The sequence below is a fragment of the Orbicella faveolata genome, unplaced genomic scaffold (genome assembly GCF_042242905.1).
Source record: "Orbicella faveolata isolate gen_17 unplaced genomic scaffold, um_ofav_v1 contig_50, whole genome shotgun sequence".
Classification (NCBI taxonomy): Eukaryota; Metazoa; Cnidaria; class Anthozoa; order Scleractinia; family Merulinidae; genus Orbicella; species Orbicella faveolata.
Genome location: NW_028301581.1, coordinates 2,431,910 through 2,450,860, shown reverse-complemented (window position 1 = coordinate 2,450,860; position 18,951 = coordinate 2,431,910). Strand labels below are relative to the sequence as shown.

Here is an 18,951-nt window from a genome sequence, read left to right as displayed (position 1 = left end):
AGAATTCCTAGGAAAAAATTCTTAGAAATTCCTAAGAATTCCTAGGAATTCCTAGGAATCTAAGGTGTGAATTTTCACAGTAATTCAGACTCGGAATTCCTAGGAATTCCAAGTTTACATAGAGCTGACTTGGAATTCCTAGGAATTCCTAGGAATTCCAACTGAAATATACTCACCTTGAAAATTCCTTAAAATTCCCAAAAATTCCTAGGAATTTCTGAGAATAACTTGGAATTTGTAGGATTTTTTGAGAATAGGTTGGAATTTTTGAGAAAATCTGAGAAAAACTGGGAATTTTGTATCATTTGTAGGCCAGACAAAATTTTGATGATAAATGCCCAGCATTAAAATAACAAATAAAGTCACTGATATCACATCAAACAGGTGTTAAATGAATGGTTTATTACATTGGCTTTCATGAATTTAAACATAAGAATAATCATCCTGTTTCTTTTTCATTACATCAAGAATCAAAAGTAAAACTGAAAACAGATATGAAGGTCAAACTTTTACATGTTTGATAAAAAGAGAACTTTTTCAGATAATTTACTTACTTTTTTAGTTTACAAATCCAACAATTTTCCATACACAAGATTTTACCTTTTTATTGTTATTGTGTGGAACATATCTGGATTTTCATGATTGTAAGGAATCAATGATAAGAACAAAACTGAGACATTCCTTAAAATTAAAAAAGGCTGAGTTTGGGCAAACTTAGCTGCTGTTCAGTTATTTCTGTTGATTCTGCAGCTAGCCTCTTCATCTTCATCTTTGTTGTATAACACCTAAAACAAAATTTAAAAAAATACATTACACTGCGATATATATGAGGTACTGTAAGACTGAGATCCAAATATTGATGTGCTCACAGTTTAATACATGCAGCTAATTAAGGCCTGACTGTAAGCTGGTTGAAATGTTGAAAGAGAAGACTTGATAATTGTGAAGGTGCTTGTATACTATTGATAAATATGTTACATAAATCTTGAGCTTACAGTAGACTAAATCAAGGTTTTCCTTCTTCTATAAGTGTATCAACAACTCTCGAATTGGAGGATATATATCACGGTTTTTAGCCAAATTTAGACATTAGAAATATTAAAAAAAGACACTTAAAACATTAAAGGAACAGTTAAATAATAGAGTAAACGCAAAAGAATATACGGATGGACAAAAATTGAAGATCAACACGGATTGCCATACAGTCAGGCTGAAACACACAGGGGACATATCAAACTCATGCAGACTGTGGCTGCCTCGTTGGAGTTTTTGTCAAGAACTTTGACTGGGATCAGCGAGAACTGCCATATTTGTTTCGTTTGAACAAGTGTGGCGAGAGAAACGACTTGTTATTTGCAAATCAAATTGTTTAGGCATGCCCTCTGGGCAACCTAAATTGTTTCAACCTTGCTTTAGCCAGAATTCATTTCATGCCATGACTGAGTGACCCGCTCGTGTATGATTCGTGATGACAAACTTCATTCAAAAGCTTTTGTCTAACTAAAAGAAGTTACTTTGTATAATATAGGGTTACTTGAATTCGATTACTCACCAAATAGTTTTGTATACAGCTAATCTGCCCTTTGAATTTTTCCCCGTTGAAACATCCACAGTAAGACTTTCTTTTAGCTCCAAATCTTCGCCAAGAATAACATGTTTCTCGTTAATGACACACGCTGTTTTCGTCTAGTCACAGGACCAAAGCAAAAACCATTTTGATATAATTTTGGAAGTGAAATCTACTAATACGCACGAGTGATCAACCGTTAACGCTAAATTCAAAGATGGGCGCCAAAAGAGAATGACTAACGCGATCTTTGTCACGTTCAGTCACGAGGATAGTCACATGAAAATTTGCGTGCTGTGATTGATTCAGTTGATCAGTTGAGGAGAGAATGGAAACTGGAGAAGAAGGAGAGAGAGACTGGCAACGAGGTTGCCAGACCAGTCGCTTTCGATGGTAAGTCTGCTTCCCCTTCCACGCTGTTTTGGTGGTCTTTTGAAAGATGCGTCTTGCTTCAAAAGGAAAAAACTACACAAAATTTTTACGAAGAAATCGAAGAAAATGGAACGTACTTTAACTGGTTGATCTGTTCCCGACGGTTGTCAAGAGAACAAAGGATCGTGAGGCACTTAAATCAAGTTCACTGCAAAGGTAAGGAATCCAATTTTATAGGGATTTTCTGTTATTATAAGCTATAATTCTAAATAAATCAAACTAAGCAATGCATTGTGTGCTCTTTGAAAACCCCAAAAGCCGAAATTCACCTAAAAGGTTTCAGATCGACCTGAGAAAACGAGATAAATTCTGCGAAATAAGCTGAAGCTTGTTGTAAGTCCACCAAATCTATTTTGAGAGCCCACGTGTTTCAACACCCAGTCAGCACAATGCAGCAAGTAGAAATTCATTTCCTTTGAATTATTTATAGGGATTAACATTATATGAGATCTATAGTCTTTTCAATACATCAAGATGTAGGTTTTTCTTAATTTGTCATTTATGTCAGTTATTTATTTGTTTCCCACTGACTTATAATCTTTTTTATTCTTTTGATTTTGTTGTGCCATGAATTAAAGTGACCGCGAGGACAAGGAAATACAAGAAACATATTGATGATCCCACTATACCCATACCAAAATCTACAAGATTTGACCACATAAATTGCTTAAAGCAGTCTTCCTAGGGCAGTTGATGTCATCTCCCTCTCTTGCATCACTTTTTCCTGGAGATCATTTCCAGCACCATGAACAGAACACCTCAGAGTTTTCGGCTCGCCTGAGTGAGATGGCTGTTGGCAGAAATGTTGTGGATGACTTTGATGGACTATGGAGTCAACCTTTATGCAAGAATTGAAGCTTCACAGAAGCATTTGATGAAATTGAGTTGCCTATACACTGTACCTGAAAAGACTACAGAAATACCAATTGATGTAATACACACAACAGTTCAGATTTGTCCACAGACAGTGATTCAGATAATGATGTTGAAGTTTCTAGTTCTGACTCCTCTGAAGAAATTGAGAACTCTGACACTGACGGCCATTCATTGGACTCCCCTGATGAAAGTGAAACTAATTGTTCACAAGAAAAAAACATTTTCTGCCAAAGAATATGCCTGTATGGCTATTCTGGCCTTAATTTCAAGACATTGTATGACAATGAGAGGCTGCTAAAGATATCCTTGTTTCAATGAAATTACGGGTAATTTGTCCAGAGAATGTCACAGTACAGTTTTACAAAGGTACAGCAAGTGTGTGGAAACTGTGAGCTTTTCATTTCTGACATCTGTGAGAGATGTCTTCCTCTTTTTCCTAAAGTCATAAAGGATCAAGTCAAAAATTGTTCAACAGTGGGCTGTGATGGGTATGTGTGTGAATCTACAATTATATTAAATATATACATGCATATATATACTTTTGGTTTTATCGAAATTGTAAATAATATATATACATTTATGCTGACAGGAATTTTTTGCTTAATCTATTTATCAAATCTAAGAGCATCCATTTTTCTATCTGTTAAACTCTGGGTGTTTGATTTAAGGGTCCATATGGGCACATATACACTAACAAATCAGGTTGGATCTAAAAAGCAATGTTATGAGTGCTATAGTTTTATGTCGAGTTGTCAGACTTAAACTGGAATTATTGTAGTAACATTTGTTTGTAAATAATTACCTTGGAGCTTGACAACAATGAAAAGGTATGGAACTGCAGGGAAATGATCCTGTTGATTTTTACTAATTCACAGAAACTGATTCATGCACTGAGTTCATCTTTAATTTTGACATTTTGGGAAATTTATAGAAATTTCAAACACAATATTTCATGTGTTTTAGCTGTTCCCAAAAATTCCTAGATATTCCAAACGCATTTTTTAAAACAGTCTGGGAAATAATAGGAGTTCCTAGGAATTCCCAATAATTCCCAGTCATACTTTTCACTATTCCCAAATATTCCCAGAAATTCCAAGGTCTTGGATTAAATATAATTTGCATGGCTTGGAATAACTTGGAATTCCTAGGAATTCCCAATAATTCCCAGTCATACTTCCACTATTCCCAAATATTCCCAGAAATTCCAAGGTCTTGGATAAAGCATAATTTGCATGTCTTGAAATAACTTGGAATTCCTAAGAATTCCTAGGAATTCCTAGGAATTCCCAGACTACTGGGAATTTATTTCGCAGGGGTAGTAGAATTCTACTAATAACTCAGCAAGTAATTGTTAGGTTGTTCATTCGTTGATATTCACTTTCAATTTTGCTTTTGATGACCAGAGAGCATTTTCATGTTAAGCACATGCACTTTTTCAGATATTTTATGCAGTTCCAAGCAGTAAAATCTTGGGGCAAACTATTCTAAGATATTACCTTGCTCCGCTTCTATATTCCGTGAGGAAGGTGTGGAGGCAGGAAGCGACCGCGTTCGCATCATGTTTGGCCGTGTGTTCGCCAAACATGCACATGTATCCGACGTCTGATATACAATCGTGGATTCCGAAGTTGTACACCCACAACTGCCGCATGTAAAATACTTCACTGTGGTGAAGATTTAAGGTGGGGAGGTTTTGCTTAAAGTCGTATGTTGTCATGTCCACACTGTCTTTACTACAGAAAGAGTGGTGGCTGCCTAGTCTCCTCCTCATCCCCCTCCAACTTTCCTTGGCTACCTGCTTCTCTTCCCTCTTCCTGGTGTACCCGGCTTATGCTTTGGCCTGGTGGTCATCTTGCTCTTTTTGCAGCATGTCTTTTTCTGGACCATGGGCAGCGTCAATGGCAATAGCTAGCTCATCGCATCTGGTCCAGGTATCAGATCTTGGCGTCCCAAACCCCAAATTGAATTTGGTGTTGAAGGTGCGTCTATAGAAGTGTTCGCTGATTGTGGGCTGTATTGGGGGTGGAGGAACTTCATTTTGTTGTTTGGCTCTACAATAAAGGCGACAAGACATCATCATCATCATCATTATCATTATGATTATTATTATCATTAGTATTCAATCAGATGTGTGGTTGTTTCATTTTAGTAACATTATTTTCCTTCAATAATGTCCTCTCGTTTAAATGGCTTTTAAAAATCAATGCTGGCTGCAGAATAAGACTATGCTATTTTGGCGACAATATTAGATTAGTTCTCATTATAAAATTACCCATTATTAACAACCAATCTGCCGTTTACCGTTAGCTACAAATGGAGATTGCATGATGTTTAGCTGTCTTGCTGGGAACAGTTTCATTGAAGTCATAAGCAAAGATACTGAAGTAAAAAATTCTGATTTTTTTTTTGCTGTACATCGTAACCAAACAAACTTGTTGGATTAACCTAATCACAACTGAATGTACTGAATGCTGCTTTTGATCTACAAAAATGAGTCTTGCATGCCTTTCTTTGCTTAAAGTGGTTATTTCGTATCAGAAATATACCTTAAAATGTCTTCCTTTCTTTCCCAGACTGTTGTTTCCTCTTCTTGCAAGTACTTTTGGTACATGCGTCTCACTGACAAGTCTTCTTGCAGAAATTTCTTTCCGGCATTATTCTTTCGTGAATAGTGTGACTCTTGAGCCGGGGGAGTTGATGTGATCTATGACCTAAATAAGGGAGAACTGGTAAGTTCAGAGTAACATCACGCATCGGCTGTTCAAGAAACATGTGAGTTGCAAGTTCTCGCTTCATTTGTAGCCTACACCTGTTCGTTTCCAGTATCGCTATGATCCCAATTATCACAGTAGTGAACTTATATTCTAAACAAGTAAGCGATTGTTACTTTTTGCACAAATGTTTTGAAAAAAATGCGAGAATTTTACTACAAACCACTATGAACCAAATTTTAAATCTTTGAAAAAAAAAGTCGAATCGTGGTTATCATCTCCTCCTTGCGAACGAAAACATTCTTTAATGAGCCACCTTATATTCCAGACTCTTGCTAACAAAGTTACTAGTAATAATAATATTACTTGGCTCTTATTAACCGAGCAGGAGGTCTGTATGGGAGAATCTTGACAGAGGTCGTGAGTACAGACTGAACGCAGTGAGGTCTGTACACATGACCTCTTTACACACGTCCTCTTTACTTTTCTTTGTCAACAGGCGTTTTGGCACTTCCATAAATGATTGAGAAGAAAATAAAAGAAAACAGTGAACATTTTTGTGTTTTAGTTTGCTACTTTTTCAACACAAAATAAAACCGGTCTAGATGGGAAAATCTAGACCGTGGTCAATATCGATTTCAGCCAATCAAATTTGTGAATTCGGTAGCTCCCAGTCCTTGTGAGACACAGCCATATAATAAACCTGGAGAATAACTATTGTATTCCTTCAGTTTGTGCAATACCTCAGTTTTTCTATAGGGCTTTTTTAGAGCCTCATAATACAATGCTAGCGAGTCTCTTTCTTAGTTCATAATCCTGGGGCTCACCTTTTGCTTTGTTTCCTCGCCTATTCGGTTTGGCCTATTTGAATGCTTTCCCCGCCTGTCTCTGACGTCCTCTTTGGTTTGGACAGTTCTGATCCGGTTTCGGGAAATTCTGTGGAACGAGGTAAAGGCATTTAGACAAACCTACAAAAATAAATTTTTAAAAGTATATTCAGTCATCAATTATTGGTCTTAAAATGATAAAAATAATAGCTCCAAGTAATTGTCAAACTACATTGTCACTCCTTCCCGAATATCTTGACAGTGCAAAAACCCAAAGGGTGGAAGGCAAGTCCATCGCCTCCTCTATTATGCCACAGTCAAGGTCAACGTTACTTGAATTTGTCAAAATTTTGGCATTAAACTATTGTTTAGCTATGTCGACTAAACATGTGTTTTCTAAGACTTATCTTTCACTGGTCCCCCTAGAAAGAAAATCAATCTCCTTTTAAATTCAGGTTAGGCTACAGTGTATACGTTTGTGAACAAGTTTCTTTGAAAATTAGTCTTAAATCTAACAATAAAATTATCATGGTGAACATTTATACTGTTCTTAAAAATAGCAAATCTTGGCTTGAAAACTTATGTTAGAATGGAAGCACCCGCGAAGACTCTACCTTTACTCTTAGCGCTTTTGTTGGTGCCCAGTATTCATAGAAGCATTTTCTTTTCTGGGGTTTTTCTCTGTCAGCCTTGCTGCACATTCCTTGAGCGCCGACCTTCTGAATGTCCTTGGCAGTGATCAACCCTCCCAGGTAGACATTTTGTAAATTATGGTTCCCGAGTTCGTTAAACCGATCGATGATCCATTTCCTATCATTGCCATTAATGTTTTCGAAGCATTCTAACTTGCACCCGCAGTCAGGACCTGTCTCCCGGGCATAGACATGTTTGCCCTTATTTGTTGTAGTTTGCTGTCCAGAGTTAAGCGCCGTCTTTTTGACATTTCTGGCCCACCTAAAGCAGATAAAGTAAGAGCACACAGGAAAATTACACACAACTTTTTAGAAAGGTAGACTGTCTATCTTGGTTGATCATCATCCAAGCAAACTACTACTACTGATGATACTTAATAGTGGTGGGTTTATAAGAAAAGCCTGAAACAGAACTTAACCTAGCAATATATGAAAGGATTACATTGTGAAAGGGGATTTAATTTTGAGAGAAATATAATGCGCCGCGACAAGCAGTCTATAAATATTTTTTCCCAGCCTCTCAGCGGTCCGAAATCATAAATCAACGTTTTTCATCAACAACCAAGGTTTTACAGACAAATATATTCTAGTGTCAAAGTCCCCTGTACAAGCCACGATAAGTTGATACGTTGCGTGACAGCACCAGTTTCCGTAGACTCACAAGTTTAACAGAACTGAAATATTTACATTTATAGCCTTCAAATTCCGTGCTAAATATTCTCACATTAACTGGTAATGTTTAAACGTAAAAACTAATTTGTAAAAGTATATTTTACATACATTATTCTAAACTGGAAGCACAAATATAAGCAAATATTTGCAATCGCATGCTTGTTTAACGTCTGTGTAAACAGACTCCGTGCGACTACTTCGATTTCCCCTGATGACTAAAGTGGACAGTATTTACATAATTTGCCGTTCCTTGGTTCAGGCACACTGTTATGGATCTTGCCTTCAGAGAACTTTTCCACCGATTCCAAACAGTATTCGACCAGAAAAAAACTGAACTTCATATATCTTTCATGACTGGAACTAATCATCAAATGCAATTTCCATATAGTAGTTCCCATGGTTAACATACCAAAGCCAATGCGATTCAAACATAACATCGAATGCCCGCTATCTTGAGTAATTTCCCTGCACGTATCAAATACCAGTTCCCGGAGGTGAAAAAAAATTTAACATGAGATAGAGGCCACTTGTGGCACAGCCAGCAAGCCAGTCCAAGATGGCATCCAAACCCTGAAATCTTATGGCATTGCGATGGATAACCGCGGGAAAAAACAATTGAAATAGTATGCGTTCTGTCAAACGCAAAAATTAGAAAAAATTAACTGAGTGTCTTCTGGCTAAGCTACATCCTTCAAACTTAGTATTTTAACATTGCGATTCACAAAGTGTGTAAAGTTCGATTTTGCAATTGCCATCGGATTCCCATACAAACACTGTAATTTCTAACGGTTTTGCCTACCCGTCAAGATGATGTCGAAAACCGTGATAAGGTCTATTGCAGTAAAACTTCAAATTTCGGACAAAATTTCACACCCAAAAAAAACAATTTTGGAGAACTTAACCTGTGATTTAAATACAACTAATATTAAGTATGTAGAAATGGGTCTATCTTTTACACCTGACTTTGTATCTCATAGCTGAGTCGCTAGTTGCAAAGAATTTTTTACGAAAAGTTTGTAGATTGCACGTAAACCGATTCAGTGACGCAATTGCGCGAACAAACCATTTATAAAAGAATTAACCACAGGAAAAAAAGGATAATACTCACTATTTTGTCTCTTACACATTCGCAAACCTCAACAAAAGTGAAAGTAAGAATGGAGTCGGCATGTGCAAACAGTAGTGTATATGGTGTCTGGATTTTACAATGTCAAAAAAACCTAACATGTCATTGATTAATTTTTACAAGGCTTCCACTGAACTTCACAGCAATCTATTTCCAAAGCTCTCCTTAATAGTTTTTTTTTACTGCGATTAAAAACAATCTTGTAAGCGAACTGCTTTACAGTATTTAAAACATGTTTTAGTTACTACAACTTTTCCCTCCAGCAGATGAAGAGAAAGCCAACAAGAGTACTCCGAAATGATTCTGTCTTTTCACATAATTTTCTAAAACTCCAATATCATAGGAAATGGAAGATTTCGTAGAAAACAGTTTAAGGTTTCAAACATGGAATTGAGTTCTACAAAACTGACAGAATGCCCAACACATTCTGCCAACAAGATAGCAAACGTTTCCTCAATTAGGACTGACGAATTCGAATGGATTGACGAAAACGTCAGCCATAGCTGAATAAAACTTAATTTTACGATGTATAGAATAGATTTGATATATAGTAATAGATCTGATATATGATTTAAACAAGTTGTGACGATATTCCCTCTCTTTCCTGTGGTCACTCTGGTAAGGTTTGATCGAGATCAGTTCGAGTATTTTCTTTTATTCTTCCCTTTGAAACAGATCGGCCAATCACAATAAAGAGACCAACAATAAGTTCTAACGCATTATATAAATGTGCGAACTCATTTTTATTCAGTGCATCCTTAATTAGTGTCTGCTTAAGTTGTTTATTAATGAACTTTTAAGAATGTGAAAACAAGATTAGTGCAAAATCCAACTGACGACTAGTATGAAATTTTTGTGAGAGTTTAATTTTGCGGATCGGCAATTTTCTGTGTTTTGCGAGAACTAATTTTTGCTATTGTGAAAGACTGGTTATTCTAGTTGGATATTAATTTTTGCGATTTTCAGGAAGTTGCATTTTATCGAATTACAGGATTTTCGGCTTTTTCGTAAACTACATGCAATCAACAAGTTAAAACAACAGAAGTGTCAGTCTCTTACAATTGCAATAGATAGACACTAGGATTCGAAATAATTACATTTTGCTGCAAGTTCAAGGAACAGGTTACTGAACTAGGTGCTTATACATCGTCTTTCTAGCATTTAAAACTTTGACTACATAAGAAAAAGAAGTGTAAAAAGGCCTTTTTAAATTGTGAATGACAAAAATGACACAAGTCGACGGCTTTTCCACGTGCATTGTTTTCTTTTCTTTTTCTTTCAAATTAAAAGGGCAGTTTTTCTGGCATTCGGAAAAATGCAAAAATCACCTATTGGGATGCTAAAAAGTTTATCAAAAGCTAAGTAGTGTCACACTTGGCATCTTAAGGAACAGCTGCGCAACGTAGATACTGTTTCTTTACTAAGAAGTCTTTTTCAGACGTTTAACTTTCTCTTATTGTAATCAGTTTGAACGCAATCTCAGATATTCAATGAAAACTTGAAATTGGTTTCGGTTTACTTCTATCTTACTTTGTGCGTGATACACAATGATGCAAGGCAAACAAAATATAACACCGTTGTCAGCAAGCCTCACAAAAGGAAGTGTGATTTTCGCACCCTTTTCCATTTGAGTGATTTCACTTTTCTGTTGAGATCCCAGAGAGATCAAGGCAAAAAAGTGTCATCCACTGAGTGGGAGTTACAGCATTTCTTGCGCAAACCGGCTCAATCGGTAAGGCGCAAGGTTGACGAGATATCACTAGTCAGAGTCGCTGGTTCAACACTGACAGAGACACTTTTCCTACACTTGACAACCCGTCTTGGACGGCTTTTCTTTTTTTCCTTTTATTGCTGATTATTTTTAGTTGGAAATCAAAGTCTGATTCGCCCAGCCAAGAAAACCAACAACTGAAACAAGCAAAGCAGAGTACACAGTCGAGCCAGCACGGTTACCGGGCTCATATAAAGAGGCCCTAAATCACTTAATACTGCTTAATAACATTCCGAGTGTATCGGAAGATTCGCCCATTTATCGATGCCGTGGTCAATAAACTTTTCAAGGTCTCTTTTTAAAGCAAAGTTTGAATGTTTGAGCGTTTTCAAAAAGTGAATATCAGCAACCCAGTTGTTCGAGCCGATACAAGTATTGCTTTTATGGAAGGCAGTCATGTTGTCTCCTTCGCACATGCGATAAAAGCGCTGTGCGTCGCGAACGTTAACGTTTTGTCATCAGACCGGTTCGACACATCAGCCCCTTTTTTTCTGTTAATTTCTCTCCTTTTTGAAACCAAAATATTAAAATAGGGAGTATTATCGATGATGCGCATCGAAATACACCTTCGATTAATAAAGTAGTGAGTGTATCGAAAGATTCGCCCAATTATCTATGCCGTTGTTGCTAGACTTTTCAAGGTCTTTTTTTAAAGTGAAGTTTGAGCATTTGAGCATGTAGCGTTTTCAAAAAGCGAATTCAATGAAATAAAATCAGCGACCGCTAGGTTTTTGAGCCGATACAAAATTAATGCCCCGTGGTCATGTTCGAATAAACTAACGTTCTGTTGAGAGACCGGTTCAACACAACATTTTTCCTTTGACAACCTGTCATGGACGGATTTTGTTTAATTGATTGAAACGATCTTCTGCAAATTGTTGCTCTGGTTCGTCGTCAAGCTCTGTTTGAAACGATCATCAATTTTGCGATCGCTTCGCTGAATGGCCTGAAAATGCACGTGCATGCCACGTGGACAAATTCTTATACACAGAAAATTTCACCCCAAATAGTTCATTAGCATTCGTAGCTCAATCTGTAAGTCGTTGGGTTGTTGAGACAATGCTACCCAGACCCGCTAGTTCAACGCTGGCTTAGACATTTTCCCTACACTTGACAACCCGTCTTGGACGTTTTTTTCCTTTTATTGCTGATTATTTTTTGTTCGAAATCAAAGTCTGATTTGCCCAGCCAAGAAAACCAACAACTGAAACAAGCAAAGCAAAACACAGTCGAGCCAGCCCGGTTACCGTGCTTCACCAATGCGCACGCTTACATGAAATACACTCCCATATGTATTAGCAACTACATCCTGTATGTATCTCACACTGTTCTCATTCAGTTTGGAATATGGACGTGCCAAAGGAAGATATTCCTTCTCCTTCTTCACCTCTTCCACGTTTAAAACGGCAGAACGCCCTCTGGGGTACTAAGCTTCTTGAAGCTTTAAACCCAAAGGGACCTGCTGCAGGCTGATTACGTACAGCCTCTTGGGGGGCCATGGCCTCCCACATAATCAAAAAGTTAGAAAGCCAACACTGATTATCTTAGTAGACAAAAAGTCTTCTAAAGCAGCGTTTTAGTGAGTCTTATAAGAATAACAAAGAAACTTTTCGGTGGTATCTCGTCCGCGTCAATGGAAAGTACATATATGTTATTTGCCGGCTGGGATATAAAATACGTGGCTGAAAGTCGGGATTTTAGATGTTGATTTTTTTCCCCTTCGAAATCGAAACATGAAGCGAAGTGAGAATCAACGTACGAAGAAAGATAAATAATTCTCTCAAGGATTTCTAACTTTGAGGGTTTTTTTCGTGAAACTTGGCTTTACTGTCACAGTCTTATTAACAAGTAGACAAAGACGAAAGCAACATATCAATATATCACCATGTTTTAGCAAGTGTACAAAGGCTACCATGTTTTTGTGCACCTTGCATTGTGACACCTGTATTGTTTGTATGTTGTCTATTCAGGGTTTGAAAATGTGTGTGTCGGTTATATTCTTGTGCTCACAAATGGTCGCGAACTATTTCCGTTTTTCACCGGTATGAAATTTCATTTTACGTCACCAATAGTTAAAGAGCTTTAATGAATATTTTATTGAACAGTGTGGGTTTGTGCTCTCACATACACGAATTTTTCACCTCCATGCATTCAAGACAGATCATAGAGCTTGGTACGTTATTATTGTATTCTATCGAAAACTAAAATCAGTGGAGTGTAAGGAAATTAGAAATTAGTTAAATGCATGTGAACGAAAGTTTGTTTTGATGTATAACTCAGTGTCCTTCACTGATTATTTTCAATAGGTATGTGTTTCAGCCATTGTTTCCTATTCATGGGTAAATTTTTATCATATCTCTTTCTCTGACAATGGGCGGCGTAAAACTCCACCTCAGTAGCACCTGTTGATATTTTCCAGCAATTCATAGCATCCATTGCTTACTATTTGAAAGAATAATTTTGAGAACGAGGTTCCTTTCAAATAAATAGACGCGTTAACGTTGCTTCTTTTAAACCTGCAATGGATTACCCAGCTGTGGTTGACTCTATTTGCGCTGAACGCCTACAATAGCGCGAATAGAGAATATTGGTAGAACTCCTGACAGAACATTGTCTGCATTTGTTGGATATATGCTGCATAGTCTACATCTGCTGATGATCCTGCAAGATTTTTTGCCTGTTGTAGCACATGGGAAGTGACTATTTAGGTCAAAATTTTTTTTCGTCACAAGTGCCTGATTTTTTGCATATAGCCTTCAATTTACTTACTTAACAATGCCTTGCTGTTTTTTTCGCGGATTTGTTTTTCGTTTTCAAGGAAAACGAAGTTAAAATATCGAAGAATCATTGAATGGTGTGCAATGAAGTACCTCTCGGAAGCCTCTCGGAGCAGAGAAGAGAACCAACAACAAACTCAACCTACATATGACGCCGGGGACCCGTTTCTCGAAAGCCCCGGAAACTTTTCGGTCCGTAAAGCCATTTTTAGTTCATCTCTATCTAACTAGTGAGACAATCTCAGATAGTGCAGACTGTAATTTACGGCTCTGATACAGTAGTCACACAGGTCCTCACCCATGCCGTTCTCTCCCTTGGTAGTCAACTGGGCCTTTTCCCCTTTGCAGAATATGAGCGGACAAAAACTTGATAAGACATATCCTAGCAGTGTGTGTTTCATGTTTGAGTTTTCTTTCAAGGCCCAAAGACAGCTTACAATTACCGTTTGTCAAGACGGTTTTAAATTTATTATGGTATTTTATGTTGAGTTTCGTTCATTTTGTAGCAAATGTGACAATTTTACTTTTCACTCACACGTTTGTAATTTGATACAATATGCCAATGTATGCAACAAGATACCTTTGTTTCCACGAAAATGTAAAAAGATGTGTAATTTTTTACTCACTGCTGGAGATCAATGGGATATAAAAGTTAAATATCTGCTGAAAAGTCGAAGAGGAATGATTTTGTTTCATTCAAAAGGCAAATATTCATTTCACCGATAAACATGAGCTCAGTGTAAACTCACTTTTCCATCTTTGAACGGACATTCTTTTTTGGCCTAATCTTTGCTATAGATTTACAGACATTTTCATTCAATTCACTATGTACAAGAAAGAAAGCCTCCTCACTCGTGAAACCAGAAAAATCATCTTCACTCGAGTCCTCTCGAAACATTTCCATGAAAGAATCACTAAGATTCGGAGTTTGACTTTCAACAAAGTAATCATTATCAAAATCGTATGGATCGTATGCTCCCTCAGCCATCTCTAACCACTGCAACGTGAAAAACTCACAAGCTGGTATTTATAGTAGTCTTTCAAAAAAATTGATTGAATCTCAAAAGACAATAAACAAAAAAGGTGCGAATTTCGCGGTGTGTCAGAAGTGCCCTCAATAATATGAGTTGCGCCTCCTTATGTGCGAACTTATTTTAATTCGGATCCTGAATAGGACGAAAGAAAACAATAGATGCTTTGGTGTCATTCTCTATTCACTTTCATTTGGTTTGAGCGCGAAGTCAGGGGACGCTAAAATGAAATAAGATAAATAAGCTATACAATAGATAGAGTTATAAAAGTCGGTTATTTGTTTTGTCATAATCGAGTATAATCATAAACGTCCATAATATTGTAGACATAGAGTCAAAGCTGAGCATCGGTTTGTGTATTTAATGAGTGATCGAGCCACTTACCAGTTCAAAATGTGTTTTGTTTGTTTTGAATAACTGTGTTTTATTCTTTTGGACCAGTGGCGAATCATCTGAACTTAAGTCAAATCTTTTCTAAATTGAAACTCAAGATAATCATTTGGGAGAATTAAAGTCATTATCACGTGAGAGACTTTTACGCGCGACAATATGTTTGAAAACTCGAGGGTACTCAACAGAATTTAGGCTAATTCGAAGGACTGATGCTTTTGTCATGAACAAATTAGCAAACTAATTTAGAAGCGTGCCACACGCTTGGCTGTATATGTTTTTTTTTGTTTTTGCGTTATCAAGACTAATAATTTGTTTTGCAGAAGGTGATGTTTGTGCAAAAAAGCTTAGGAAATCATTTCATGTTGGCCGAAATGATTGAAGAGATACTTGAAAATTCGTTTTTGATGTCGATGGTTGAGTGAGTTATATCTTTTATTGCTCTTTAGCTCTCACCGTAAGCTCCTCCCAAAAGCTTATCCTTTGTGTTTAAATCTTTATTGTTAAAGTAATTCAAAATCAATAAATTCACAATTCATACTGGAAAACATGAACAGCACATTAAACCTTGTAAGCTGTCTTTCCCTGAGATAACACTGACCACTTCGATTGTGTTCGATTGCCAAAATTTTTGGGTGAGTTCGATTATGTTCGATTACCAAACCCAATCGAGGTCAATCAAATGATTCGATTGAGTTCGATGATCGAACGTTCAATTAACTTCGTCGAGGAAGTTTTCAGAGAAATGATCCGCCTAAGTTAACAAGGACTGCCATGATAAAAAGCTTTATTGGGGTAGTTACTTATTGCCCTGTTATAAGCTGTACTCGGATACTCATATTTTACTCAAGAGTAGAGATATCCCGTGTACAGAAAATGTTCACCGCGATTTGGTTTTGACTTGTGAGCTGAGATTGTTTTGATTTGTATTGCGTGTGCTTTATATCAGGGGTCACAAATGTCAATAAAAGCTGGTAATTGCCATAATTCTTGTTAGCTCGGGTGTACGATTGGGCGCAGAAATAATTTTATTATTTGGATAATTATTGTTCTACGATAAGCTGAGAAAATTTGTGGATAGTTGGAGAGTTTTTTACCCTCCATAACGAGAAAAGAAGAAAATTGAATTTAATGCAACAAGAACTAAAATCTTGAAGAAGCAAATAATTATGAACTACCAAATGCACGAATAGTCCCAAGGTGGGAGGAATCATTTTCTCCCGCCAGGGAACTATCCGCGCATTTAGTAAATTAACATCGAAAGTAGCGTGGGTATGATAAGTTTTAGTCGGGAAAGCGTAGTGGCTTATTCATTGCGCTACTTCATTCACTTTCGTTTCGATGGCCGTGTTGTATGATGTTGACATCGTTGATCATTAGCTTTTCAGACTTGGTGGCTCTTAAAAGCGCCATTTTTTTATAACCATTATAGGTTATTAACAATTCTTGTTATTTCACCAAAAAGGCAGCTGTCTGCGTCGTCTAAGTCTTCTTCTTCAGAAGAAAACGAACATTCTGCCATCGACTCTTTCTTTTCCCGCTCCTTGGTTGTAGTTCTGTGGACCTTTCTCATGTGTCTGTCGAGTCGTGAAACCGCAACGCCATAGTAACGGCACCCAATCACTTCACACTTGTGTCTTTCGCGATCAGTGTTTTTAACTAAGTTGTGGTCTGCTGGTCTATTAACTGATGACACAAAATTATCTTGCCTACTCTTTGCTGGGTGGCACCGCTTTAGATGCTTGTCTAGTCTCTTAAAATACAACCCAGCTTGTTTGCAACCAGGAATTTGACAGCACCAGTCCACAGGCATGGTGACAACTAAAATGCTGGTTTTGGCTCTGCCCATGATACTATTGTTCCTGCTGGGATTCCAGGCCATTACCTTAAATTTGCATATTACTCGGTAGCTTGCATGTGACAGTTACCCGTGGGAGTAAATGAAAGAAACGAACTTTTTCAGTCACGTTAACACTTCTGTGACTGTTTTGATTGCTGAATTTCTGCGAATGATATTAATAAGAAATCTAATTTTAACAAGCAGATAGCAAATGAAAAGATAGAAAAGAAAATGCAAATCTGGCCCCAAGTCCCACTGCATCTTCCGTTGCTAGGTAACGATATTTGATGCCGTTCTATCAAGCTTTCAGCGAGTTCATGTAAGAATTACTCTGTTGACGGACTGTATAAGTCTGACTAAAAAAAGGCGTTTCAACCTAAATTTCGTCGCTCGTACGTACGCCATAGAGTGTTTAAGTGTTGTTGAGGAAACTGTAATGATCGCTCACAGAGGTGCAGTGAGAGGGAAGGAGATGGATGCGTGGAATGTCGCGCACGGGTCACTTCTGCAACAGTGATTTCTGATACATTCAAATGCTGTAAACTCAAGATTTCTAGGACACGTTTAATTTAAGTAAACAAATTAGTTACAGAGCCTCACAAAATGCCATTCTATCAAACTGTCACGAGATTGTGTAATGAATCACGCCTGTGGTCAAATTCCTCACTGACTCCTCACTCTCTCACTTTCACTTCCAAACTCACGCTTTGGAGCAGTGACAGACTTTGTATTCGAAGGCAGTATTTTACTCTCAACTGAATTTCAAGAAAAACAAAAATTTCGATATTTCCAAAGGGTATAAAATTTGCGAACCGAGGAAATCAACTCGTGGAATTTGAGAATCGTACAGCACCAACTTTTTATAGGCTAACTGTTTGCATGACATCTTGAGTCGGAGAAATTCTCATAATATGCTAAGCGTTATGTCACGTGCTCCGGCACCGAAGTAAGGTAAGGCGATAACTATGTAAAACTGTTTTTACTTCTTGTTCAAACAGGAACAAAGCTAAAACCCAGAAATACTTACCCGTATAATTCAAAACACTGTAGACACCGAAATAAAAATTGAGAGGAGAGTACAATTTTCTGCTCTCAGAAGTGCTGTCTGGCTGTGTCTGATCCTGTCTGCTCGATTCAACATCGCTTTTCCATAAAATATCATTCATATATATTCTTTGCTTATACATAAGCTTAAATAGAAAAAGGACAATTTCAGTATTTAAAAAACGGGAAAAAATGAAGAATTGTCGTGGAACAAAAAGCCAGCTTGTTGTTTCGTGTCAAGTCGTAACTAATCCATGCTGTGGTTTGGCGGTTACCTTTGCAGTTTCATCTCACATCTGATTGCTCGCGAAACAATATACCTTCCAGAAAATTTCTCTGGTGTTCACGGTTTTGCGGGAAAGACTGTAACAGTCAAGTAGAAAATCATGTTTGCACTTCGTTTTCTTCAATAATTGGATACAAGTTATTGCGCTTGTGGATGGACTTTAAATCAAAGGGTTTTTCTACAACTCCTTCCTTCATTTCTCTGGGCCGACAGCCTCGCATGATTGCATCTTGCTTCAACTCCAGGAAATGGTGTTGACGCATTTTCCGGACGCTTCCTGGTCTACAAATGCATAACCAGCCCACAGCCTTGCTTGCTGAGAATCGGAACTTTTTCATCAAATAGCAACTGATCAGAGATCCTGTTCTGCCTAAACCTCTGCGACAATGAACGGCAACTTTCTTGCAACATTTTCCATCCACAATTCTCATGAATTTCTTAATGATTCCCCCCGGGGGAATACCACTGTCTTCAACGTAGAGATCGTAGTGCTTAAATCTGTGGTTGGTAAAACTGCGTGCATCATACCCTCGCCCGTATTTAAGTAAGTTGTCGTGCTTGTTGAGTCTCACAACTACCTTGACCCCGATTTCCTTTAAATGCTTCCTTACTTTGCTAAAATCGGGCATCATCTGAGGATCCGCCATTGCGAGTAATTTTTTGGGAATGATGCAGTTCAAATTATAGCGGGAATCCTCACGATTGTATTTTTGTACGTCAAACTTGTCGAATTCAATCAAACCTTGAGCTACTGCCTTCTCGAAGGCTTTAAGACAGTCCAAGATGTCCAGATTGTGAGATATTTTACCACCCATATCAAAGTAAGGAGCAAGAGTTGAATAATGAGTGTTGCCCTAGTAATCCGTAGATGTTTTCGGCGGTCATTTTGAGCCATCATATTGCGAACGT

At 37.5% G+C, this 18,951-nt stretch overlaps 2 protein-coding genes and 2 long non-coding RNA genes across 6 annotated transcripts in view; 1 reads left to right on the top strand and 3 right to left on the bottom strand.

Moving 5' to 3' along the window:
• LOC149095585 (uncharacterized) overlaps window positions 1–18,951 on the bottom strand; it is a 34,748-nt gene that overhangs the window by 2,356 nt on the left and 13,441 nt on the right. Inside the window, exons 1-5 of one of the 3 annotated variants that reach the window (XR_016204820.1) lie at window positions 8,187–10,206; window positions 7,028–7,367; window positions 6,414–6,554; window positions 5,422–5,586; window positions 4,485–4,926 (exon numbers count right to left, since the gene is read on the bottom strand). Coding sequence is in view for 1 of the 3 variants with exons in the window: in XM_089281860.1 (XP_089137986.1) it covers window positions 4,372–4,646 (275 nt within the window). In the remaining 2 variants the exon portion in view is untranslated. Of the gene's footprint in view, window positions 1–4,371; window positions 4,927–5,421; window positions 5,587–6,413; window positions 6,555–7,027; window positions 7,368–8,186; window positions 10,207–18,951 lie in introns of those variants that run through there. The other 2 variants (XR_016204819.1, XM_089281860.1) reach the window with 2 other exon arrangements.
• LOC149095587 (uncharacterized) lies at window positions 372–1,825 on the bottom strand. Its single transcript, XR_016204821.1, has 2 exons — window positions 1,553–1,825; window positions 372–785 (listed from the first exon to the last, which is right to left on the bottom strand). It is a non-coding gene; the product is annotated as an uncharacterized LOC149095587 (long non-coding RNA).
• Window positions 2,110–3,409, top strand: LOC149095586 (uncharacterized). The gene is made up of 2 exons (XR_016204822.1): window positions 2,110–2,155; window positions 2,578–3,409. It is a non-coding gene; the product is annotated as an uncharacterized LOC149095586 (long non-coding RNA).
• LOC110063219 (dual specificity protein phosphatase CDC14AB-like) lies at window positions 17,947–18,939 on the bottom strand. The gene has a single exon (XM_020770174.2). It carries the CDS (start codon window positions 18,855–18,857, stop codon window positions 18,141–18,143), a length of 717 nt encoding a protein of 238 aa, XP_020625833.2. The 5' UTR covers window positions 18,858–18,939; the 3' UTR covers window positions 17,947–18,140.

Coding starts and splice junctions, on each gene's coding strand:
- LOC110063219 (XM_020770174.2), bottom strand. CDS start 18,857: ATGGGTGGTAAAATATCTCACAATCTGGACATCTTGGACTGTCTTAAA.